We start from the raw sequence: 27,457 nt of genomic DNA on the forward strand, positions 1-27,457 counted from the left end.
ACTTTTGATCCAACAAGTCTGATCAACTGTTGGCTATTTTTGTCGTGATCTACAAAAACACTAACAGATATTCATGAGCAATCCACTCTAGGGTCATTTTTGGATTGATCCATATTCATACTTGCTGCAAAACCAGGGCCTCTTTCTATAATGCTTCTATGGTTTATTCTTATATTACCGTATTTTCCGGACTATAAGCCGCTACTTTTTTCCTACGTTTTGAACCCCGCGGCTTAAACAACTAAGCGGCTAATTTATGAATTTTTCCTGGGGTTTTCCTGGTTTCACAGACTTCAAGCCAAAAAAACGAGCGACATTACATTAGACCAATTACATTTTTCGAATGGAAACGAAAAAAACGCACCTCGCCTGTCTTCTTAGCTGCACGGCATCGGGAGAAAAAACTTCCACCGGGTGATTTTTAAACGCACGAGAGAAATAGTTGTAAAAGGAAGGAGGAAGACAGTGAACAATTACTTTCTTGGTTGGCTACTGTTTAGATACAAGCCGCTTTAACGCGTTGTATCAGGGTGAAGGGAGAGCTCGCTAACTGCAGTTGCAACAGAAATCATATAAGCACAGACAGGTTTCCGAAACTCGTGCTTTTTTATTTTTCTTGGCAACAGCGTTAAGGGTTAGTCAAAGAAACTTAGAAATCAGCATCAGAAAATATTAAGGACACAATCCTTGTCTTGCACACGCAGTAATACTGGAAAATGCAGAGGCATGCTATTCCCAAAATACCGCTATGCTCCGAATAGAAGCGCAACATATTGCATTTAGTGTCTTTCGGTAAAGCCTGTGTAAAGTTCATTAGTTTCAGCGCGGCTTATAGACAGGTGCGGCTTATTTATGTTAAAAATAAAAATATTTGTAAAATTCAGTGGGTCTGGCTTATAAATGGGTGCGCTTTATAGTCCGGAAATTGCGGTAAAGGTCTCTTGTTATTAGTTTGTGTTTGGGAGTCCTCGAAGAAGGCTCACAGAGTGCAAAGTGTCTTCTTGTTATAGCCACAGATATGTGTTCTTCTGCAGTGATGGGTGTGCATCTTGAGTTCTGCTTTTTTTGCTATGTAAATACAGCCCTGGGCTCTCGTGCACCACGTCTCCCTTTTACCTATAGCAGAATAATGCAATTCAAAACAACCTAGTCTTTGCTCTCTCCCTTTAGGCAGCACTGCTCATCTTATTTATTTATTTTTTTTGCACTTTGTGTGCTTGGGTTATACAATACAAAAAGTTCAGAACTTCCTTTTATGGCTGGTATTTTGGGTATATTAATCAGTATAGGCTTACTTTCTCATATAAAACATCCACTGGTGTTTATTGCACACCACATTCTTTTGACAATGAATTGCACCACACACGAATCTGGACTAGCCTGATGTTGTATTGTACTGAGATAACCTCTTTAAGTTATAGTAATAGATCAGTTTCATGTGTTGCATGCTCATATTACTGTTTAAGCTTTGGGATGTATTAACAGGGGAACTGCTTTGTTGTAGGTTGTACTGGGTACAAGGGGAAAGGCAGAGATAAATGTACAACATTAAATATTTCCATTCGAATAGAAATATATTTCTCCGCATTAACATGATCTCTCTCATGCATCTTTACAGCATTTTTTCACAGGAAACTTATTGCACCCCTTTCAATGCAAAACTTTAACATCTATTATTAGAAGTCTATGATTTTTTTCCCAGACACCAGTTTGTTAAAGAGCACTGGAGTTGGTGATATGTCTTCTAAAAGTTCTGATGCAAAAAAGTTCAGAAAGAAAAAAAAAACGTCCACTCCATGAGAAGTGTATTTACATCCAAAGGCGTCCAACATAATTGATGTTCGCCCGGGTATAGACAGTCTCCCTCCCCCTTTCCATGATGACGTTCTCACGAGCGCAACCATTTTGGTATTTATTCTAATGAGCTCGACGCTTGGTCCAATCGTCTTGCGAGCAGTTCTCTCTTCAGCCAATCATAGGTCGTCACTGTGACTCACCAAATATGGAGCGACAACTCCTTATAAGGAAACATTGTATCTCTTTATATGGAGGAAAGTAGATCTGCGCGGATGGATTTTGTGGCTCTTAAGCAAAATATTTACAATATACCCAGGAGACCTTTCACGGTTTTTGTCTCAGTAGTGGTTCAGTAAGAGCCTGTAGAGGACTCTGTCGTTACTGTATATTCATCCAAGCCGGGGGACATGCATTAGGTGTATACGGTGCGTACTAGGTGACAAGGCGGATTGGTCGAGACGGCGCTCTTCGTGATTTCCTTTTAGAGAGAGCGGCGCGGGGTTTGGGAAAACGGGGAGGTGATGTGAGGCTGTAGCCGGTTTGAAGGCTCCTGGGGACAGCAGCAGCTTCACACTTCAGTGAAAAAAAGGGGGAAACTTTGTGTTGGTAGTTTACAGCGTGTTCGTTGATTTTTACTTTCATTTCGGTTTATTTGAACGTGCCTGCGTTATAAGATTTCCTGCTTATACGAACACCGACGGCTGCTCGGCGTTTAGGCGTCTCACGTTTTCTCATGAATAGGATGTTATCCAGCCCGGCTGGGACGGCACTGAGCGGAAACGGATCAGCGGGCGCGAGTGGCGCGGCTCACGGCTCTGTGGTGCTCGGCGGCGCGCTGCGTACGGGGCTCGTCCGGGCCGGACAAGTAGTGACTAGTGGAGCTCCTTTCCCCGTTGCAGCAGGACGTTTGGGGGAAAGCGCGGGGATGCTGGGAGGTAGCGGGCCTGGGATCTCGTCCAGACCGGGTGTCAGACCAGGGAACGGTAGCGGACTGAGCGCACTTCAAGCCGCCACTCAGCCCGGTATGGGCGTAGGACTTGGTGTAATGAGCGCCAGATTTGACCGGGACAAAGAAGTCGGCGTACCGCAGGTATGCAGCGCCTCTGACGCTGACTCCGAATCGGGAGACGAGGACGAACCGACTGGCTCTTCGGGAACCAGCAGGCGGGGAGTGAAGCGAGAGAGAGCGGAGATGGAAGGCGCAGGAATCTGCCAAGAGGCCGAAGCTCAACCTGGGGGTTACGGGGTGCTGACCGGCGGAGTCGCCGGAGCAAAGCCGGGCAAGAAAACACGCGGGCGAGTCAAGATTAAGATGGAGTTCATAGATAACAAGTTGCGACGGTACACGACTTTCAGCAAGAGGAAGACTGGTATCATGAAGAAGGTGAGCTTCTCCCACCATGAGCAGCTGCAGTTTCTGATTTGTACATGCATTTAAAAGATGATTCGAAATTGTTCCTTATGATTAAACATTTTTTTTAGTCTAGGCTTTTATAAGTGTCAAAGAATATCCGAAATGCAGTTGTGTGTTCTAGTTCTAGGCCTGAGTCGCTCGTGCTCTACACTCCTACGCTGCTCAGTTCATATAACCTTTAAGTGCTCTGTAAACAAACTCTGAATGACTTATGGGATGGAGCAGGACTTTAAACTCCCCATGAACTTTTTTTCAATCTTTGTTTATCTCTCACATATATTCTCTCTCTCTCTCTCTCTCTCTCTCTCTCTCTCTCTCTCTCTCTCTCTCTCTGAGATGTAATGGAGATGACACTGTTGCATGTCCTCTTCTGTGGCAAATGGTGGCTGGGAATTACAACAGACCCCACTGGCTGTAAGCTTTAAATAGAACAGAGCAACTGACATTCTCTATTTCAGACCACCACCACCCTTCTTGTGTGTACACACACACACACACACACACACACACACACACACACACACACACACACACACACACACAGAGTTTGGCCTACATGAAGAGACTCCATCAATTGCGCTTAACCTGAATATTTTTGCATGCTAGTTTTACATGGCTGCTGTAACGTTGTGTCCTAGCTTGTCATGACTGGTGCTCAGTCCTTAAAAGAGCTAACATATAGTCCGATGCCAAGTTATGACAATTTATTCCCCAGATCTAAGGAAACGAGCATCTGCACCAAAAGCAAATGAAAGTAGAGCCAATCAGAGCTTCATTCCAGTACACTGAGAAAGTCCACCCATCTGCTTTTTGTCCTTCAGGGCATCAGGTTGATGTAGGATGAGTTTCCTTATCTTGTGTATTACAACATTGAACACAACAGTCTATTCTTACTTCAAGTCCATTTGTTTTCCATGGTGAGTGTGAGAATTGCTCTAAACTCGTTAGCAAATATTTACAGCTTGTGTGTTTTTCAGAAACCACAAATTGCTGTCAGGCCTTGCAGGTGATTAAGAAACGCTGTACTGTCGTTGCTTTTTAGAGACTCTACCACATAGTGCTATGGTTGCACCTTATTTATTTTGTTGGCAAGGACCCCAGTTCTGGAAAGAGTAGGTAGGTAGTTGGGGTGAAGTTTTGCTCTTTCCTCAAATTATTTATCCCCCCCCCCCCCTCCACCTTTGTAGGGTGTTGGTGCATGGATGCTGAATTTGGCATATTGCACATCTGTTTAGGTTTGTAGAAGCATACGAGTTGCACTAGAGTAATGTGGCCTGTAATGTAGTGTTTGACCTTATTTGACTAAAATGAACCAAAAGTGAGGATTTAAATAGCTATTTTTAGTAAATTGGTCTTTTATCTTGGCCATAAAGCACAGCTGAAAGATCATTCATTCAATTCTGGACAAATCTTCATCCTACAGCAACACTGTGCCACCTGTCCAAAGGCATCTCTATATGTTGTGGAACAACTGTAGCTTCTCTCCCCAACACATGGGCATTTAACTTGATCCCTGTTAACGTGTAGAAGGTCATCACCTGCCCTCGTTCCTCTAATCAGATGTCCAAACGGGAGTATGATGTCACTGCTGAAGTTTTCTATAATGCAGTGTTGTTCCCCAGTAGTCCTACTGTTCTTGTAGCAACCTGCTGAATTATCCCTAAATTTTCTTCACACACCAACAGCTGGCCTGAATCTCTGCACTATTGGCCATCTCTCAGTCTCAGTCATGTGGAGCAACAGTAAAGGTTTACAGTAAGTGAGGTGGTCTGGAGAACATGCCTGATGTTGCTGTGGCTGAAAGTCAAACAGGACAACAGGTTGTATTTTGGCCACAATGCTTCCTGCAGTGATTTTGCTTGATATGGAGCAGTTTTTAACACATTGATTATTTTTTTTTTTATGTTCACATTGCATTGAGTCTAAAAAAAAAAAAAAATGAAATGTAATTTTCAAATGCGTTTATATAGATATTGAAATCTTGTTTCGTGAACACCACCATAAAGTTTTGTCTCCTACAGTGGCCTGTCGCCAGATCTAAATCCATTTCATTACTTCTGGGATGTGATACAATGAGATTTATGAAGATTCATTTGCAAAATTCAGGAATCGGGATTCACTACTGTAAGCCAAGAGCAAAAATTGGAGGCTATCACACCTGTAAATGTCCAGTTCAAGACTGGATGCCCAGGTGATTTAATTGTTTACTTCCACCTCTCCAGTTTGGGGGGGGACTGTGCCAGTAAGTCTCAGGTTTTTGTTCTTTGCTGACAGGTGTTGAACATGGCATGGTTCTTTGCTGTTGTGTAACGTCTAGGTTCATGTGTATTCTGAGATGCTTTTCTGCTTACCACTGTGGTAAAGAGTGATTGAGTTACTATAGATTGGGCACAGTTGGCCAAAACTGAATAGCTGAAGATAAAAAAAAGGCTGCTTGATTTTGAGTTACTGCAGCCTTTTTAGCAGTTTGAACCAATCTTCCAATTTTTCTCAAAAATTTGTTTTTCCACCAACAGAACTGCTGCTCACTCAAATTTTATTTCTTTATTTTTGTAACATTCTGTGTAAAACCTAAGTCTATTTTGTATGAAAGAGCCTGGAGATGTACAGTTTCTACAAATCTACAAACCACCCATCTGGTACCAATTTCCATGCCACATTCAGAGTCACAGGATCGTGTTTTCTTCATTCTGATGTTTGGTGTGAACATATCCTGAGGCACTTGACCTATAATCTGAATAGTTTATCTATGTATGTATTTGCCTTGCACAGCTGCCACATAATTAGCACTTTAATGTTTGTGCACATGTGTGCATGTATACACACAACTGTGTTTACCTATGTATAATATAGTATTGGTAATATGGTACTGAACGTTTAACTTTGTATGAAATTAAAGGGCAGCTGTGTTTTCCAAAGTGAACAGTCATGATGGCACCACAAGCTGACCTTTGTTCAGCACGCATATCTACATATGTGTAAAAGTAGAGCATACAGATGTGCACTGGCATTACGGTTATCAGTTGGCTCTGGCTGCAGCTTAGCCTTTCCGTAGGGCTCAATTCATGATAATTCGGTCTCTGCAGTAAAATGTTGTTTACTAGCAATATCAAGATTGACTAATCTTTTTCCGATTGCTTATAGCCTAGCATTATTTAATTCGAGTAGAACAGCATGAGCAGTTTTGATCAGGTGCCAGAGTAGTTAAATTCTCTGTGCAGTTTAATTTCAGTTTCAAAACCAACTGTGGAACATGGCATTTGTTGATCGAGGTTTGGATGTGACTTGAGCCAGTGTTTTGTGGGCTGTCCAATCGTAACATGTTCCTCGAGGTTGGAATTTTCACTCCTGAGTTGATCTGTTAACAATAGCAGTAAACAATTAATTGGATGCCTTCAGAGTAGTACAAGTATTGGCAGTATTTGTACACCACCACCACCCAACTGCTTGTTTCACTGAAAAGTGAGACATACCAAGTAAAACAACCATAATCCATAGCAAGTAGCTAACTGTGTTAGTCTTTTGATTAGCAGTTTAATTTATTCAAATTTTTTTTTTTTTTTGTGGAACGCTAAAACATCTGACGACAGTGTGTGTGTGGGAGAAATCTACCTGGTTGCATGGGTCATCAGTAATGGTGAAAGTACAATGTTTGAAATAGTGTTAGGAATTGAAAAACAGTCAGTGATCAGACCTGGCATCCGAATAAATCGTTGTGTGAGAGGCTGAAAACAAATAAAGATAATTAAGTGTTGTGTTGATGTGAATTAATCCTGTTTGAATCAGCAAATTATGTAATGTTTGTAACCGCCATAAACATTTATATTTTGATCTGTTATATGTATGTGTATATATTTTTTTTCCTATAAGAAAAAAAAGAAATGCTACTCTACTGACTTACCATCTGCAAACACCTAATAAAAAAAATAAGGTCTTTGAACATGATACTAAGCCACAGATTTATTCTTAAATAAAACACACATGACCAACCTTGATAACTACATCAAAAAAATACCTAGTTGTAAAATAGGAGACTATAATGTCAACTAACTTTAGTGAGCTTAATATTTTCTCAGAAAGCAGCAGTTTTGGGTGGCTTTTATCATTGATACTATGCTACACATTTCCATTGTAACCTATTGAAAGCATGCAGGGATTAAAAGGCTTTTAATGAAGTCAAACATCAATTAAGTCATTATGCAGTAATTAAGTCACCTGCCTGTCCTTACTGCTCCTGCTCCTGGCTTTGTAACCTTGAACCTTTTACTCTCACACGCTAGTGATTTGTTCCTTCAGGCAAGTGTCACCCTCTTCTAAAGACTGGCTCCCTTAAGTGCAGAGGTTTATGGGTAGGAGACTCTGGAAGCCATTCACCCTTTGGAATGATCAAGTATGCAAATGTAAACAAGATCCAGTGTGCAAATAGCAGTTGCTAAACAACACACTCCAGAGTTGGTTAAACTAAGTTCTTACACTTGTTTAGTCACAACTAGGCTAATTAAAGGGAGGCAGTGTTCTTACTGCTCTAACACATTATTACAGAACTTCACTGTGTGACATGTATGTCTTATTGCTCTGTGTGTCCTCCTGTTGCAGGAAGCATCTCATCAGCCATGTCATAATCAGGTTGAAAAGCTTGCAGGCTTTTGGTTTAGACACAGTCGGTGATGTAACATAGTGCTGATGAAATGATGAAAGCGCTGTTTAGACATCTGTTTTGTCTCTTCAGCATTGAGTAGGGTAAAGTTTTTAGGCCCCTGCCAACCAGATCACACACACACACACACACACACACTTTACAATCTAGTTAATGTTGAAATTGGCATGGCAATAATATCCTCTACTCTGATCCAAGTCAAATGGCATCATTTGTCAGCAGAGTTAATTATGTTCCCAGAGGAGTGCTGCAGATCATGCCTTTACACTCCTGCTCATAAGCATTGTGTGCCTCACAGATGACTTCAGCAAAGTTCAGTCTGGGTTTCTGTCTGTCTGTGAACTTCAGTTCTGTCATATAATCTTTTAATTAACCTGCCATTAAAAACTACTGCTGTTTGTATCTCAAACAATGAACGTTAAACTTTTTTTTAAAGCAGAGAGACTAATGAGTGTTACTAAAAAATGAAAGCTAAATATTAATGTTCTCATGTAGTTGAATGTTTGGCCACACTATGCAATAAATTGTTTGCATAAAATCTAAACTCTTCCAATTACCTATGATTTACTGCATGTAAAAACCACATATGGTGTAACATGATAGTGTGGTAACATTCAGGAAACAACTACTGTACATGGATAGACTTAAAATCTTAAAACCCACTAAAGGACTCATAATACATGGTTTGCTTTTCCTTTGTATATGTAAATGATGAATTTTAATTAGTTTTCACTAGTGAAATTTGTTCAGGCTGTGTCGGCTCTGTTAATAATGTCCGAGTTTTTGAATGTCTTTGAATCTCTGTTCATGTTTAAGCTCCTTTGGTGCAAAAGTATATGTAGGCAAGAGTTGTTCTGGAGTAACAGCTTTGCAGTTAGTCATGGTGTATTATCAGAGGTGGCAAAAGTACACACATCCTTCACTCAAGTAGAGGTACAGATACTAATGTTTTAAAGACTCTGGTAAAAGTTGAAGTACAGACTACTTTTTAAACTCAAGTTAAAATTGCACATTTATCTGTTCTATATAAAAAAATTTATACTTTTCCAGTTTTTAACACTGTAATCAATATGGGCATAGACAAATGTGGATGCTTTATGCAAATGTTTGTTTATTATTAGTGTAAACAAACTCTGCATAAAGCATAGACAATATTCTTGTAAATGTTTTAAAGTAAATAATTTTAAAATAATGTAAATCACCAGGACGTCAAACTGAACCTTTTGCTATGTTACCACACGGATGGTTGATTACATAATCGTATTTGTTTTCGATGTGAATTGGTTTATTCCTAGGTTATGTTTGTGAGGCAACTATTCACTGAGATTCAGGGTGTTTTATTTATGTGTCTGTGATGCGAGATGACCAAGACTACAGAAAGTCTGTCATTTCTTTATTTTACAAAAGCACAGCATTTTGTTTGAGTGTACACAAAATTAGAACCTTTTACAGATTTGAATCATGTATTGCTCATATCTGTATGATTAAAAAAAAAAGAGTAGTTTGTTACCTTGCACAAAGGCAGGAAATGGATTGATTGGATCCAAATCGTCCATATGGGTAGTTTTATATGGTGTGCACATGTTTAATGTAGAAATGGCACCTACCAATCTCTATGATGGTAAAGATTCCATTATATCTTGTAGAAAAAGTGAGGTTTTCCCATTTTCTCTTTTGTTAAAGTTGGAGTAATAGGCACCATCATCCCCTGAAGCCATGTATTAAGTTTAAAACCAGAACATGAAATATTGATGACTTTTGCCAGAAAAGCAACACTTAACACAAATAGTTTAAGGTGCGATTAAGTTTCATGGGTAAAGTGAATGAGCTTATAATAAAGAATAATATAATAATCGCATTGTGTTAAAATTAAGCGTGTGTAGGGAGCATGGAAGAAATACCGCAAGAGCATATAACACTAAAGTTAGGTTTCACAATGGATTTGGTCTCCATGATCTCCAGTTCCCCATGTAGTTGCTTCCCCCCCTACAGTCCCCACAGAGAATAAAATCAGTCTCGCAGTATCGCGCTCCCTATTTTTGGAACCTTATCTTCTGTTATTTTAGGTACGTTTTAGCCATACGTCAGAGTCCATGACTGCAGCTCTCCTGGACTGGAGCTTTTTTTTTTTTTTTTTTTTTTCCTTTTCCCCCCCTCTCTCTCAGTAAGCTCCAGTATGCTCCAGAGGAGACCATGTGCCCAGTGAGGGTTCTGTGTTGTAGATTATGTTTGTAAGCATCACTGTGTGACCCAAAGCCACAAAATGTCTTCCCTTCATTCTATTATCTCCCCTGGGGCTTAATCTCTGCTTTTCTTACATGCATTTCTGAGCTCAGGACCAGCTTGGTGTCTCATTTTGAGTTTATCTTAAGAACCCCAGTGCCATGCAGAAGTTATCATGCTGAGCAGAAAAGTGTTGTCTTTTTTACTTTTTAAATAAAAAATTATGATTTTGGGTCTGAAGTGTAAATAAATATATATTTTATAAAATATATAGCTGTTGCTGCCATTTGTATATTTTGTCCTTTTGTAGCTTAAAAAAACCGATGTCTACTTTATTACTACTTACATTATTCCAGTGAAAAGTGAGTTAACATTAGTTCTAATAATGTTTGAACCTGTACAAATTGCATCTTCTATTTTGTTCTTCCCTCATGGCAGGCTTATGAACTCTCCACACTAACGGGTACTCAGGTGTTGCTCCTGGTGGCGAGTGAAACAGGCCATGTGTACACGTTTGCCACACGCAAGCTCCAGCCCATGATCACCAGCGAGACTGGCAAGGCACTGATCCAAACATGCCTGAACTCTCCAGACTCCCCTCCCCGCTCAGACCCATCTACAGACCAGCGCATGAGTGCCACAGGCTTTGAGGAGACTGACCTTACCTATCAGGTGTCTGAATCTGAGAGCCTCGGGGAAACCAAGGTGAGCCTTGACACGGTTTATAAACATTTCTGAGTGGTTTGCTTTGGGTAATAAAAGCAATGTGTATATTTATTGACTCTAGTCCCTGTAACAATGTCCTCCTGTTACAGCAGAGCTTTAAACAACTGCACACTTCAGGAAAAAAAAAAAATACTGTTCCAGCTATTAAAAATAAGCACCCGAATTACAAAGCACATTGCCGGCGTTTTAATACAAGCATGTTTAATCTGTTTCGGGATGGGTTTTAATTAATGACAACTGTAGTTTGAGACTTTTCGGGCATTTGAGAGTTTATCTTAAGTGAGTGAGGCTGGGATCTTTTGTCTATGTTGTCTTGGGATTGCCTTAAGCACTGCATGATTAATTGACAGTTCTGGGAAGGTAGGTTATTCCTAAATCAACCCAACCACTATCTTCAGTGCTTACAGCTGCGTTTTGTTTCCTTTGTCTGTGATGATGATGAGTCTCTACTCCCCCCACCCCCAAGATGAGTAGTGATGCTAGTGAATACTTTTGGTAAATGCTCTCAACCCAGTCTAAGCTGTGCTGTGTGTCGCATCAGTCACTGACTCAATGCATAGTTCAAATGCACAGGAGTGTGCTGGAGTTTCATCTGCCCACACTCATCAAAACATTCACTGTTGATTTTGCCTTTGAATCCCCTCAGTTTTCCCACTACTTCATGCTTGGTAGCGTTTCAAAATGTCTCCTGTTTTCATGTGCACATTTCACAGGCGATATTTAATCTAAAGCCTTAAACGAATTCACAAATTCAGTGTTGAACTTCTATTGACCTCTTCTGCTTTCAGTTTTTTTTTTATTTCGTAGTAAATAATTTTTGTTTTTTTTATAATTAATAATCCAGTTTTTTTGCTTCATTTCTGATCATTTAAGATTATCTAAACTACCAGCAAAGCTGATGTGAATGCTTCTCATTTTTTTCTCTGTGGCAAATCTGTCTTATGCTACAGGATGATCGATACACAAAGCATAATTAAATTTGAAAATAAACCAGCTTTGAGCTCAGTCCCAGAGCTCCAACAGCGCCTTACACGCTGCCTTATTCTGCGTCGTACTCTTGACTTATTGATAGTCGCTTTGAAGCGACTTCCAGTTCATCCCCTGAACTTCCCTAGACATGTTTTGATGTTTCTCAGAAGTTCTTGGATGGCACATGTACCCGTTTTTCCACACGGTCACCTCAGCTCAGACACACTTAAGCGCACCTCTCTCATTGATAAAAACTTGATTCTGCCTCCATGCCCTTATATGGTATGGTTTCGCTGCTCGTGCTGTTGGCCGGGGCCCCTCACATTCCTTATAGGCTTCAGCTGTCTTTTGAGTCCAATGTTTTCTTTACTCTTTATTTTTTTTTTTATATGTATAGAGGAATGATTAGGGGATGTTTATTTAAGAGGAGTCTCTCAGAGGTGGTAGTGTTAATACAGTGAGTGCGCTTTTCTTCTTTAAAGCAGAGACGCCATCTGTAGTCGTGACCATCATGATGTGATCCAAAGCCGCCTGTGTTTACAGAGTCCCACAGTGAGTGCCTGGAGATGGTGTCTGGTGTTTTTTACTCTTGTGTTGCGAATGAGCAGTTAACAGTGGGGGTAAGGCCTGCTCTACAGGCTGAGTAGACTCATGAGCCACTCGTGAGTCTTTTTTTTTTTTTTTTTTTTAAGCTGGGCATAAATCTGAGTTATCAGAGTAGGAACATATTGTAGTTTAAAAGATTTGCAATCAACACTACAATATAAATATATATATTTTTTCTTTGCGGTTGAACCTCTGACCCACTGGCTATATGAGCAGAGGTAAGCTGGGATACATTCTAGCATCAGGATTGCAAATATTACTCTGTGGTGTGTGAGATGCTCGGTTTCCAATCATTCCTGATTTTAAAAATTCTTGGAGTTGTGACTGGAGAGGCAGCCAGCGGTGATTCGTTTATAGCCTTAAAACCAGCAGATTTCCGTGTCCTCTCACACCTCAGTGGATCAACTTACATTAACCATCATAGGCCTGTCAGCTAGGTTCAAAAGCAAAGCTTTTCAAATTCCAAGACTTCAAAAATTAGGTTTGATTATGTGCTTCTCCGTTCTAACTCTTGTCTCTCAATTTCTATACAACCAAAACTGTAAATATGTCCTGGAGCAGTTTGAATGTACTCCAGCTCTCATTAAAGTTTTCATCCTTCTCGACCACTGCCTGAAATTACTAAACATGGCTTTGACCCAGAAATCCCTTACTTTGTCCTTGTCCATATGCTTTCACCTGCATCATACTGATGGCTGTTACTAGGCCAGGATATGACATAAATTGTGTACATTTCATTCTTTGTGGTGATATTGCATTTTGAAGCTCAACATTGGGCCAACAATTGAATTATAAAATGTTCTGTGTAAATAGGTAGTCAGATCACCAAGCAGTCTAAACTTTTATTTAATCCTTATCCTTCCTAACTTTAAGGTGGGTGGTGGATTGGTGATGCTCATTATTATTACTCAGCTGTGAGGAAAAAAATGCTAGTAATTGGTTTTAGCAGTGAACATTGTGGTGATTTATTTTTTTTTTCTTCCTCAATTTGGTATGACGGTGTCAGAATAGTAAATGAGCTCAGTTTCAGTTGCTACATTTAGAAATATTGGCTAACTTCGATATTTTAATTTTTTTGTTTTTTTACACAAAATAACCAGCCATATTCTAATAGTGTTCTCCAGCACTTCACACACACATGCACTTAAGAGTAATTAATGTATTTTGGTGTCTGTGTTGTAATCGTTTCCTGTAAAAACCGCAGACTATTTGCTCAGTTTAGCAGCACTATTGAGAGAGCGATTCATTTAATGGATGAATTTAAAATGTATTCCTTTCACTCTGGTATTGTGCAGCTCATCGTATTTAGTTAATTCCTTCAGTGTGTATAAGAATGGTTAGTTAAATTTGTCTTCTGAAGTTTGTCTTGTCCCATCCCCCATCAGAACAGTGAGCAGGAGTAAATGAGTGTGAGGTGCTAAGAAAAGACAGTGGTTGAGGTCATGTAGTTGCACAGCCCAGACTGATGAGCAAACCCAGAGACTGCAAGAAATGGAGGAGGAGAACCAAAAACGTAAATGATAAGCCTGTATCATTTAGATAAAGGGAAGTCAGTTTAGTGTTGTATGCGGCTTTATCACTGCACTGTGTGTTAAAGTGTCTCGTGGACGGATGAAAGACATTGAGGAAGAATAGATCGGACACTAAGGCACAGCGAGTTGGTGAGTGACATTTAAAGCAACAGGGTTGATGGTGTTGAGCGGTGTGTTAATATGCCACTCAGAGGAGGAGTCATTCAGGCCTTGTGTTGCACTGAGGTCACCACTGATTGGCTGCACCTCTGCTTCTTGGGCTGCCTTGCCTTTTATAGCAGTCCCAAATGGAGCTGTGAATTCCGGATCTTTGGCAGGGTGACAGGCGGGAGATCGGAGCCAGCGAGTGGGAGCTTTGGAGGAGGGTTAAGCAGAGAGAGAGGCTGCTAGCATGGCTCTGTCTCTGCTGCACATCCAGTGCACTCATTTTCCTAAAGAGTAGTTTGTTCACACTTACAAATTGACACCATCTTAACTTGAAATCATCTGAAATCAAATTTATATTCTTCTTAGCAGGCCTGAGTTGTATGTCTATTCTAGGGTTGATCTACAGAGACGATATGTAGAGTTAATGTTTTCTCTTTGCCGTCATTGCTGTAATTATTTGTCATATAACGGAATCATTGCAATGTCTTGTATCTGGGTCTGTGGATGAACTCGAAGCAGCACTGCACAGAGCTTATGTCATTCTCTGCACATTGATCCTTGATACAAGACTCGCATGTAGAGCCACTTTACTGATTCTAATGTGTCTCACTGGAGTTATAGATGTGAAGGTGCACTTCTCTGGTCATTAGCTTGGTGTTCATGAACTGCATCCAGTGCTTTAACACAAATTCTCGGTCTCAATGATATTGTACCCACTCCTTCATTCTTTTGCTCCACCTCTCTCTCTTTTTTTACATTTATTTTTTTATTATTTTTTAATAAATCAACTTTGCCTTGGTTATTAATGTTGCTTCATAATTGGAAGTGGTCTGGATTTATAGAGGCTGCGTTAAAGACGTTGTTTCTGTTTCCTAAGAGATCAGCTCAGTGCGGAGGAAAAGCTGTGGGTGTTTTCTTACATGGACCAAAAAAAAAAAAAAAAAAACACATGAAGATGCTATTAGCCTTCATTGCCTCTGCCCTCACTCTTCTTTTTTTATTTATTTATTTATTTATTTTTTTATTAAATTCTTTTCTTTTTTCCCATCCTTGCCTCTTTACATTTTTGTTAAAAGCTGGGAAGTGGGAATGGGGATTGGGGAAGGAACAGTTGTTTCCTTTTTAAAAGTTGCGAATAAGAAATGCTTAACTTTAAGACAGCATGGGTTTTGGGATGAATTTTGGAAATGTTAAGGGAATAAACTCCAGCTGTCACTTTATTTTTTTTATTTTTTACATTTTGTGCTGAATCAGTACTTTAACACACTCTAAATACACTAAAGGCAGTTGCACTACATTTTAAGAAACATTTCCAGTACTGAACTTGATAAAGTGCTACTTTTAAAACTAGAACTACAGCACTGGACCAATAAAGCTCTTAGAATGACACTGACATAATACATGCCTTAACAACTTTCCAAAGCGTGTGCAATAGAATGAAAACAGAAACTTTCCTCAAGGATCTGTAAAATTATTCAGTCAGAGAAAGTCCCATTTGTAAAAGAATATGTATGGATTTAAAGTAAAGGAGATCATGTTTAGAAAAAGGACATGGGTTATTAACTTAACAGATCTCCAGTTTGAGAAATTCCTAACCCATCACAGCTTGACATTTTCCAACCCCCAAAATGCATCTGTCTTCAGGACCATGATATCCAAAGAGCTGTTCCTGACCATTTGTTGCTGTGCGCCTGTGTGCTGATTATTACCTACGATTTTGCCATGTGTTTGGTGCTTGTATATGCTTGTTGTTTACTGCTTACAATGTTTCTTAAATATTTATTTGTTTCTACCAAACATGATGTGCATGTTTTAATTCCATCTCAACCTGTGCCAATATATGTAGATTTTATTGCGGCGTGTGAAGGGTTAAAAGCTCTCCTTGCGAGCTCATGTTTCCTGGCAGTTGTCAGGACCCTCAGCTGTTCACACGCTCACCCTTTTTGTTTCTTTCTGTCCCTCGTTTACTATCCCCTCCCTCGCTATGCCACTGTGTCTGCCCATCACAGTTTGACCTGAAAGATCATATGACCAGCAGCCCTGTCCGCTCCTCGCACACCACCCACTCAAGTCAGGAACTCGTATACTTCACGTGTGCACTTGGGTGCGTGTATACAAACACGTGTGTGGAGTATACTGCTCACGTGTGCTTAGTTTTACGAAATCTCTGAATTTTTAGCCTTTTTATATATAAAAACCAAAACATCGGAACACTGCACTACTTTTCCTTGGACTTCCAGCCATGTGGTGTTGAGGCATTGTTGGGAACTTCCAGTAACGGGGCGAGCGCTTTTTCTGTTTATTTTTTTTCCATAGCACATTTGTATTTATGGCTGCTACAAAGGGTCACAGTCATTTGGCATGTTGAGCTGCGGTATTCAGTACGACTCAAATAATAATGATACATACAATACTTTCAGTATACTTAAGTGTACCACCCACTCCCTTGTTACATTATGTAAGATTTGAACCCTTAAAGTCAATTATCTAAAAATTGATGTCTAGACATTTAGTCCCTCATCTGCTACATTCTTAGAATCTACATGATTTAGTTCATTATTGGCAGTTTATTCCCTCTCTTATTTGTAACTTTTTCCTGCCCAGTAATTCAGATTATTATTATTTTTTTTTTTTTTACTAAATCTCCCTCTCCCGCTCTCTTTTACTTTGTTTCATTCAATGGCAAGCAATAGATCAGGGTATAATTAATGGCCAAATACTATATATATATATATATATATATATATATATATATATATATATATATATATATATATATATATATATATATATATATATATATATATATATATATATATATATATATATATATATATAAATAAATAGATAAATAATGCGGACAGATACTACTAAAATATTTTAGCAGCAAAGCTCTCATATTAACTGCATACTACTGTTGGATTTGTCCAAACCCTATGATGTTTGAATAGCACCTCTGAACTTTGGACCTCCTGGCAACACTCCTCATTGATGTGCAGCTTTTTTGTTCTCTGTGGTGGTGTTTGTTTGTTTGTTTTATTATTTATTTACTGATTAGGAATAGGTCCTATTAGAAGCAGGTCTGTACTGTTAACTCATCCTGTCCATGCTTGTTGGTTGTACCCTGAGTATTAAATACTGCAGGTTATGTAAACCATTATTCATTAATCTTCACAATATCTGAAACAATTATAAAAATTGTTGCTGGTTGCTCGCGTTGGTGGGTTTCCTGGAAACCAATCATGAGTGTGTCCTTCTTACTCACTCAGTCCTGTTTAAACAGCACCTCTATGAGAGGAGTGGTCAGAGTCTCGATGTTGTGACATTCCTCTGTGTAAGATGAACAGCTTTAAACAACTGTGATTTTAACATACAAACCTTCTGAGAAACTTGCCAATTTGTGTATAAGGATTTTGATTTAAAGAGCCTACAAAGACGTTAATGATTAATTTTGTGATTAATTTTCTTGTTACTAAGTGAAGCTAGGCTAGTCAGTAGGGCCACCATGTGTCCTCTTACTGGAGCTGTTAGTAGGTTACAGCAAGGTCGGTTCTTTCAGCTGTCTGAGCCAATTAAGTTTTCATTTTAGATGAGGGGGAGAAAGGGACCATTTTTTTTTTTTTTTTTTTTTTTTTTTTTTTTTTTTTTTGTAAAAATTTTTTAATGGCTCTAATTCTAACATATGAAACGAATAAAATAAAATGTATAGTGAAGTGAAAAAAAAACGAAGCATGTCTAATACCGTTTCCACTCGTGAACTGGCTCTTGTGCATGCGCTTGTTCCCACATGCATATATACTGTCAAGTTTATTCATTACTGTAGCTCTGTTTTGCTAACTTATGTATTGTAATTTGTTAATACTGATCATTATTCTACAAGATTCCTGGGTAGGTTAGACTATGTCTCGACTTGCGGTATTCTTATTCTTACAAAATTATGATGGTGTCCTTGTAACGCTTCTCCATCATAAGTCGGGGACTGTCTGTACTTTTGGTTTATTCCATTGATGGACATTTGCTCGATTGTTTTCTGTTTAAATCCACGTGTGTCGAATCTTGCAAAGAATGATTGCAATTTGGGGAAAGGGGAAGTCGGTAAGCCAATGATTTGTATGTAATGCATATGTGCTTAATTAAGATTGTTCTGTTTGGTTTTATTTATTTATTGTTTTTATAGTGGTTGCAAATGAAAGTGACTCTATCTGGAGCATTTCAGTGAAAATTCTTGCAAAAAATCTGATTTCAAAGCTTCTTTATTGAGCCACCACCTCATGCTGAACATCAGCAGCTGTTTTTATTGTACTGCGATTTGTATCTGCCAGTGGTATAATTTTGATTCGGCTGTGCAGAGATGACAGCATGCGATGTCTTGGGGAGGCGAATCTGTATCCTAATTGTATCTGGCTAAGAGAGGAAGAGATTGAAGCTTGCTTTCCGTGCACACCTGCATATACCGCTCCTTCCTTCCTCTGCCTCTTTTCTATCTTATGCTGTTGCTTTGGCTGCATCTTTCACTAAATGAAGTGATTGTGGAGGTCCATCAAGGATGAGCATGTTGCATGATGGGTGCCTAAAGGAGACTTGGGGTGCAGAAGACTGAAATCCAGTGTGGTATTCAGGCTTAAAAAGACGTGGGAAGGTACAATGTGTCCTGACATTGCTCGCCTTCGCACACCTCCTCAGATAGCTGCAGATGCGTTGCTTCAAATAACATTTCATTACAGATAATAGAAAGGATTGTATGGGGTCATTATTTTGAACTAATTTTGAACTTCTATAGCGAGTTAGACATTTTGCTCTGAGCACATTTTCATTTAAAAGTGGTTTGTTTGGAGAGACTGCCAGTAACTAATGTTGCCATGGCAACAATGCAACAAAGCTTTTACTACAGTACATATGAAATGTTTTAGACATAACTGATCTATGTTTTCCAAATGACTTTTCATACTGTACTGATTGCAAGTTTATTACAGATGCGAGCAAAAATGTAGTACGCCACACTATTTGCAGTGGATTAGAGTTGACTTACTTCCTGTTTCAGTGTGGTGAGACTGTAATGAGACAGATTGTTGGTTCTTATCGACAACTCATTGCTTGATTTTATAGCAATTGAAAATTATATTTAGTAACTGCCTATTCACACATTCATGTTTATTCACATGCTCAGGGGCAATTCCAGAGTCTCCAGTCTTGTCTATCTGTGTTTTTGTGAGGTTTGAAGAAACTCGCATCTATAGAAAATAATTTGAGTTTATGGGTCCCCAGGTCAATCTTCTGCTATCAGCAAATTTTTCTACCCACTAAATTATCCTGCTACTATCAATCTCCTTAATTACGTCGCTCTGGACAAGGGACTCTGCCAAATGGCACAAATGTAAAATCACAATTTCTCATAATTACTTTGACAGACCTACCAGGTTTTTTTTTTTTTCTTTCTTTTCAAATTATATAGTGTGTTTATTTATTTATTTATTTATTTATATATATAAATATCACCTACAAGTTCGTAGTTAGATTTACTAAACCGCAAATCTAGTCAACAAAACTAATTTTGCTAAACCAAACAACTGTCATTCAAAATAGTGTATATACATTAACCATTGAGGTAAAGTGTTATAACCTCTGTTAAATGTAATCATATGTATTTAAAAAAAATGAGAACTTGTGTATTTCCTAAAAATGTAGATAATTTCTGTTTTACATGTATTGCAGTGTTTGTGCATAATTTTGGTAGCTGCTGCTGCTTGTTTACCAAACAGGAAGCTCTCTCTCTCTCTCTCTCTCTCTCTCTCTCTCTCTCTCTCTCTCTCTCTCTCTCTCTCTCTCTCTCTCTCTCTCTCTCTCTCTCTCTAATCTTTCAATCTCTGGTGGTTTACCTGTTATTGCGAAATACTCATTACATTGGATGCTACTGTGTGACTTGCAAAATCATACAGTTCAGAATATATAGCAAACACAAAATTTCAGCATGTTTGCTAAAGGTGCTAATGATACCGTTACCGCTCTTTTCTTACAGGACACTCTGAAGCCAGCCTTCACTGTGGCCAGTTTGCCCGGTAGCACCAGTGCCCAGGCAACAGTCCCCACCACTTCCACCACCATGCAAGTGAGCAGCGGCCCCTCCTTCCCCATCACCAACTACCTGGCACCAGTGTCTGGGAGTGTCAGCAGCGTCAGCGGGAGCACCCTAGCCAACACTAATGGGACTGTTCTGAAGAGCGCAGCTGCCACTGGAGGGGTAATGCAGCTTCCTGGAGGATTCACTTTCATGTCAGGTAGGCAAAACAACTCCTCCTAATGTCTTTGTTTTTCTTTCTACTTGCATGGCTGTTGAACCAAGTTTGGCATCGATTGAAATGACCTTTATCTGTGGAAAGTCTATGCTGCGTGGCTAGCTCGAGCAGTTTTGCTTAACAAAGCAGTACTTCTGGAGAGAAGAAACTCTGCCGTAGTGCCTTTGATTGCCATTGTGAAACAGGAATAATTAGCATGGCTGCACAATGGGTATAGCACAGAGCACTGGCAGGCACTGCCTGTAATTAGTTATGAATATTCAATAAAGATTGTCAGGGTTGTGCTGGGTTTCATGGGCTCTTAGTCTGGATGAGGCTGTGAAAGCAGATGTGAGGCATCATTAAAACACTAGAGAGACAACAGAGCAGCTCTCACTCTCATCTCACATTTGTTGCAAAGAAAGACCATCTTCAATATGCTCAAGTGGCCCTCGTTCTGAATTTAATGTAGTGCTGTATGAGTGCCATATGGTGCCAATACTGTATATGCGTAGTTTCTAGATATTTATAGCAGTGTGGTCCGAAGCAGGAGGTTGCAGCATGATTTTCTTCCTCTAATGGCAGGCCTCAGTATGCTGCTTCCTGTTTCTTACACTCTTCCACCTGTTTCACACTCAGCACGCTGCCAGGTGTTTTAACACACACACACACACACACACACACATCTACCCACCCACACATGCACATAATCAAACAGTTTTGAAGCATTGAATTACCCCCAACAAAACAGCTGTAGCTCATCCTGTCTTTGGACATCGGTCAAATTCCTCGAACAACCCCCTACCTCATTACCTCTCCCATTCTCTTTCCATTTGTTCTGAAGTTTGCCTAGGTGCCATGTGCATGACTCAATAAGCGAAGCAATCACACAACTTCTGTTCACTTCTCAGCTACATCATATTGTTAGTGGGAGCCAGCTGAAGGGCATCTCCGCATGATGTGCTGGAGCCTTAACTGTCTTGATTCTCCCAGTGTGAGCATTGTAAGAAACGGTTGCATGAATGTTGTATATAAATCTGTATGTGTTTTATGTGAATGCTAATGTGACTTCAGGGAATAACCAAATTATTGACGTGGTCAGTGCTAAATTAACAAAGAATTAAAGTTTAAAAAATCTCCCTGAAATTTGACAGTTATATGAACAAAATGACCAATCATGAATTTCTTATCCAAGTGTGCAGCTGATTATTTATTTATTTATATATATATGTGTGTGTGTGTGTGTGTGTGTGTGTGTGTGTGTATATATAATGTGTATATATACGTGTATATGTATATGTATGAGAGAGAGAGAAAGATTTATTTATTTTTTTCTGTTCCATTAGATTTTTTGTGTAAATACGCTCTGGCCATATGGAATTCTGACACGTGGCTCGTTTCCACTCATTTTGATTTCTTGCTGATACACAGCAGGCACTCCTTTCCCTCCTGGTACTCCGGCCATCCCGTTGGGGCAGCTGCATCAGCATTCTCTGGCTCTACAGGGGCAACAGGGTCAGACTCTAACTACTGCCACCGTTACAGCTACACAGACCCCCCAGGCCCAGCAAGCAGTGTTTCGCCTCCCTGCTGTCTCTCTCACAGGTTTGTGTCAAACACACTTGTCTGTATAGGCTGATATATGACAAGCTTGTGTTTATTCTATGAACAGCTAATAACCCTGTCTGTTTTCCTCAGATAATTTGAATCCTGCTAGCTAACGTATGTTGGTGTCAGTTTCATACTAAATCTACTACTATGTAGTATCCTACAGCAATGTTGTCCCATGAAAACGAACATCAAAGAATTATTCAGGAACACTTAATCTTATTCTTGTAGTAGTATAAATCAAATGTGCGTCGTAGCTTTTGTATTTTTTAAATAGGTTACATTTGAACTATGCTTTGTGTTTAGGAGGAGCCATGCCCCAGCAGCTCCAAGCCATCCAGGTGCAGCCCAGCACTCAGTCCAGCTCAATCAACACAGACGGCAGCAGCCCTGAGATCTCCCAAACTAGCACTGCCTCCACAGGTACACTCAGAACAGATCATTTATGCACTCTGCAACATATTCATGTCTGTGCTATAGGGTTTTAAATTTGCTGAAATTTTTAAATATTTGTAAGTGAATTCAGTGTAATTTGTGGGATCAAATAGTGCCAAAAAAAACACACCTATAAGAGCATTTTAAGGTTTCACTTCCAAATTTTTTTCTGTTTGATATGTTCATATACATTTCTTTAGTCTTTTCTGGTCATAAGTTTCAGGAGCTTCAAGGTGTTGCATACTGACTGACTGGCTCTTAATGTATCTATGTATAAACTTCTGTAGGCGGGTTTCTAATGAAAAGGCAAAGCTTTTCAACGCAAGATGCAGTAACTATTAACTGAGATATTCCAGAATTAGTTTGACACAGTTAGTTGTAAGGAAAATAAAAAGATCAGAATGTTTATAGACGCACAAACTGTAAATCGGCAGTTGGTTCTGCCACTTCTGTGTTTTGTGAAACAAATTTACTGACTAAATACACCAAACTTTACCAAGTTTGCATATATTGTGTTAAAAAAGGCTTGTGTTAAAATAGTGCAGGATGCCGTTTTACCTCAGCCAGCGAGACAGGCTGATGTAGGTGATGCTGATCAAAGTGATTCATTTCTCTCTGTAAACTTGCAGTACTGTAAAACTTTGCACTAATGTGTATATATTTTTTTTTATTACATGTAGAGGTGGGCAAATCTTTCAGTGGAATCAGATCTTTAAAAAAAATAAATAAATTCCACTTTTAGGGGATTTTTAAAATGCTGTTTTTTGAGATCTGAAGAATTTTCAAATCAAGGAAGTGTGTAGTTTTCAGGCATGTATGTAATTATAATTGTACAAACTAGACGATGTACAAATATAAACATGTAATGGGATTTCATGAATATGCCACACACAATATAGTTTCCAGCACACCAAAGTGGTGTTCAATTATCTGGGTAATTGGGACTATGCCGCTCTGCATATAAATTAATGTTGGGCAGAATCGCTGGTAAAATAATAATGGAGCCATTTATAATTTCATTTAGCTGCGAGGTGGTAGTGGTGCTAGTATCAAGTAGCTTTTGCAGGCCTAGGCTTGACCAGCTCCTTTTAATCATTATTTATAATAAGGATGCTTCTTCAGACCTTGTAGTAACATTCATCACAGGTGATTGGATTGGTGAAGTGGACCTGAATTGGTAAATATAGTCGTGTGTTTTGCAGTCCAATTTTTCTCTAAGCACTTGTCGAGCCCCATTTAAGCACGTTACATGTGACCGTACCTCTGTGCTTCTCGTGAGTTTGCGTGGAGTAAGGGGTATTGTCACTGTGTGCCTGTATTAAGCCTAAAAAGCAAGTATGTTTGCTAGAGTAATATTAAAGTAGGGAAGTTGCACAATTACTTAAGTAAGGTGATGGTGTATTTTGTCTACCACTGCTTTTCTCTGTAGTGTTGGGTAAATTTTCTTGCATTAATCAAGTGATTCTTGCTACTTGGCTACATTGTAAAAGCAGCTGATCCAATACTGCCTGGACTGATCATGTTGTCAGATTGGGCACGATGCCACTAGGTGAACTGGCAAGCAGTGTGGTGGCTAAAACTGATTAAATGACTCATGCTCAACACCTCTTTCTATCTGATCATGCTTCACTCCTCTGTTTTCACCTCCCACATCAAAATAGATGACAAAGCAGAAATTAAAGAGGAGAAAAGCAATGGAGGAAAGCATTTTTAAAAGACCCTATAAAATAAAAATAAAAAGTTTTTTTTTTTTTTTTTTTTTTTTTTTTTTATAAACAATCATACAAATTTTAGTTTGAATGTCTTTTTTTTTATTTTTTTTTTAAATGGGTGGAGGTGGTGATGGGTGCACGTGTTCTCTGTGCAACACTGCCACCTGGTGTCAGAAGCCTAAAAGTGCAAGGAGTTGAGTTAGTGACAATTTGAATATTTCTCTCTCTCCTTTTTATCTGCTGCTTTATCCATCATCCTAGCCACAGTCAGCCTCCCTGCTACTATAGTCACATCGTCAGTGCCCACTTCTGTAGCAGGTCACATGATGTACCCAAGTCCCCATGCAGTGATGTATGCCTCAACTCCCACACTGACCGATGGAGGCCTGGCTGTACTCAACGCCTTCTCCCAGAGCGCCTCAGCTATGCAGGTGTCCCACGCACAGGCCTCGGATACAGGTGAGGGCACACACTGTGCCTGTTATACAATTCTGCTGTCAAAAATACCTGTTCGTTACTCTATTTGACTCTACTCTATTTTGTTATTCCGTGCTATTCTCACCCGTGACTGGCCAGAAGGTGTCTATTGATTTTATGAAACAGCCTTCTGTTCCACACAGAGGGTTTTGAATACACATAGGAAACTAATACAGCGCACCCCCTCATTATATTTTATTGTCCTGCGTATAATACAATGCCATAAGTCCGTTTCTTTTTGTGTGTATTTAGGTGCTGTTCCTCAGGTGTTTCTCACAGCACCCCCTGGCACGGTGCAGATCCCTGTTTCAGCAGTGCAGCTACATCCAGTACGGCAAGATCTCCAATTTACAAGTGAAACTCTTAATATTCTTTCTGCTACAGCATGCCACTGAGTGAACTAACCCACTGCAGAGAGGAGGAGGCTGTTTGTTTGCCTGAACTCTCCCTTTGCTGATGTTCAGACCTTGCAGGAGCACTGCATGCACTAGCACCTTGTTTTTTTGAAATCGCTTTTATTTTTTTCAAGAAGGCTTTCCGAAGTTTGAACAGAACTGGACGTCGAATAAATTATGAAAGTGTCTGTCTACATTTTTTTAAGGTTTCCATGCAGAGCGCATATAAAGAGCTTTATTTATAAATCAGCAAATAATAGTTTCTAAACACAGAGACATGACACTGACCCATGGCCACACAGTTTACACACCTAAAATATTTCAAAAGAAAGTTATAATAATAATAAAAAAACAAGCATTTTATATTCATTGCCAGCTGTTTCATGTTGTTCAATATTGCAAAACCAGTCAGTTTATGTCCCTTAGCTGTGGCTGTAGTTCAGCCATAAGAACCTCTGAACAGATCAGTAATATAAATATTAAAACCTTAAACTGGATGTGAAAATACAGGCAGCAAGTTGTCTCTACCAGTCTGGCTGCACTATAATTATAAGATTTAGAGGTCAGTGGTTAGAAAGCAAAAGGTTTTAATAAATGTTTCCTGGTCATACATTTGGATTTGTAATACATTGCAACATAGCACGTGTGTACTGGTGCTGTAGTACAGAAATCTTTATCAGGTGGCATGCTGTGAGCTGAAATACAAGCTGTTAATCAGCCTGCCTAATTTACATGTTCTAATATTCCACTGTTCACAGATGGTGATTGGCCAGCAGTCCAGCGGCAGTAACAGTAATCTGACTGAGCTTCAGGTGGTCAGTATGGACACCACGCAGAGCAACAAGAGTGATTGACAGTGCCACTGATCGATGGCCTGCCAGAGACTTACATCGCTATTTATTGATGCCTTGTTCCATTTCGAATCATTTCATTCATTTTTATGCCATCCAAGTGTGCGGTTGTACAGTTTGTACTGTAAACTTATGTCCTAAACTCTCAAGGACACTGATGAATTGAGATCAAGTAAGTCTTCTCAATTCCAGTGTGTCTTGAAATTTTTAGGACTCTAATTTCCGACATGCGTTTTTTGCATGTTATTTGTATGCGTGGGAAAGCATGAGTGTTCAATTCGTCAAAGGGAAATGAAAAACAGTGTTACTCAACTGTTGCACACACTGCAGCCTCTCACTTTGGCCAAAGATGAATTATTTTGTCAGTATTTCTGTGTGGATCTATTTGTGTGTGCACGCTTGAATAGGGAAAAGTTGTGAAGGTGTAAGCTATATCGGGTAAGAAAGCAATCTCAAGTAAGAATGATATTAATAGGTGGTGGCTTTGAATAAAATTAAACCAGAGCTGTACATATATTTTTTTTCTATTATTTTAGCGATAGTGCAATGGCATGTGCTGTAGTTTTGTGTGGTTTTTTTTGTTTTGTATTTTACGTATACAAAAGTATTAACTGATTGTAAATTTATGTAATATACATATATTTTATCGATTACATGATCATGGAGAAAGAGTGCATTTTTTTTTGGTCAAGGTTGTTTGTAACAAAAAGAGGATTAAAAAAACCCTCATGATTTCACAATTTTTACTGTATTCTCTAGTTATAATCTGTTATGCATTGGCCAGCTGTCTTTGTGCTGTAGTACTGTTACTGAAGGCTGTAGCAGAGTCGCTGGGGGGAAAAAAAGGTAATTAATGGCTTATGAAAATTATTCACCCCTATATCTCTTTGTAGTGGTTCAGCCTGGAACTGAAATGGACCTCTTATGACCCTTTGTCATGAATGTACTGATCGCTGACATGGTGGTCACAGACTTTTTAAATTTCCCAATTATACTCCCACCAGCTAGCTCACACAGCAGGGGATAAGATTGAAGACCTTGCTTTCTCTGAGACATGTACAGCCAGCCAATGAGTCTTTCTAAACTGCTCCTCATTCTGCATCACAGGGTAGCATAACATGTTTGGGAGAAAGCACCAACTGCCATTTTCTCTTACAGAAGTTCTCAGGCCCCTAGTTGGTTAAAGTTGCTCAGATTGATGAGTGAGAAAATAAGCAGGTTAAAAAGAAATCATGATTATGATGTCCACTCACTACTTCAGTTTATTTCAGTTCTTGGTTGTAATTCTACAAAAATGTGGAAAGGTTTGAGGGATAAGGGGAAAATACTAATAAGGAACTTTAAGTGTTAACAGTTAACACTTCTCAACTGAGAAGGTGAGATTAAATAGAGGATATTAAATGGGACTTTCCAGTTGTTTCCTCTGTATGGGGAAAAAAATAAAAATAATAACTTGGTATAAAGGTATATTTTTAATAACACTAAAGCCTTTGAAAACTAGCATCAAACTGTTTGTCAGAGCTTCAGATGACTGTCAAATGACCGTGTAATGAGAACAACCTGAATTTTTCATACTGAAGTCACTGTTTATGCTTAAGGGCTCAGTCGACTGTTAATCTGTCAGACAGTGAATTCA

At 39.2% G+C, this 27,457-nt stretch overlaps 1 protein-coding gene across 4 annotated transcripts; it reads left to right on the plus strand.

The window, feature by feature from the left end:
* Positions 1 to 2,048: 2,048 nt before the first annotated feature.
* Positions 2,049 to 27,267, plus strand: srfb (serum response factor b). 4 transcript variants are annotated; one of them, XM_083538376.1, is made up of 8 exons: positions 2,049 to 3,181; positions 10,530 to 10,796; positions 20,088 to 20,346; positions 21,778 to 21,948; positions 22,258 to 22,374; positions 24,360 to 24,557; positions 24,828 to 24,929; positions 25,729 to 27,267. In XM_083538376.1, exons 1-8 carry the CDS (start codon positions 2,531 to 2,533, stop codon positions 25,758 to 25,760), a joined length of 1,797 nt encoding a protein of 598 aa, XP_083394502.1. In that variant the 5' UTR covers positions 2,049 to 2,530; the 3' UTR covers positions 25,761 to 27,267. The 4 variants fall into 4 exon arrangements, with proteins under 4 accessions (XP_083394502.1, XP_083394499.1, XP_083394500.1 ...); XM_083538373.1 differs by having other exon boundaries at positions 24,828 to 24,904; XM_083538374.1 differs by having other exon boundaries at positions 2,071 to 3,181; positions 21,775 to 21,948; positions 24,828 to 24,904.
* The last annotated feature ends 190 nt before the right edge of the window (positions 27,268 to 27,457 follow it).

Source organism: Silurus aristotelis (assembly GCF_946808225.1).
Source record: "Silurus aristotelis genome assembly, chromosome: 4".
NCBI lineage: Eukaryota > Metazoa > Chordata > Actinopteri > Siluriformes > Siluridae > Silurus > Silurus aristotelis.

Excerpts from the sequence above, each read along its gene's own strand:
- srfb (XM_083538374.1), top strand. The coding sequence starts at position 2,531 with ATGAATAGGATGTTATCCAGCCCGGCTGGGACGGCACTGAGCGGAAAC. Across the intron at positions 21,949-22,257 it reads CCCTGCTGTCTCTCTCACAG|GAGGAGCCATGCCCCAGCAG; the intron begins GTTTGTGTCAAA and ends CTTTGTGTTTAG. Across the intron at positions 22,375-24,359 it reads AACTAGCACTGCCTCCACAG|CCACAGTCAGCCTCCCTGCT; the intron begins GTACACTCAGAA and ends CCATCATCCTAG.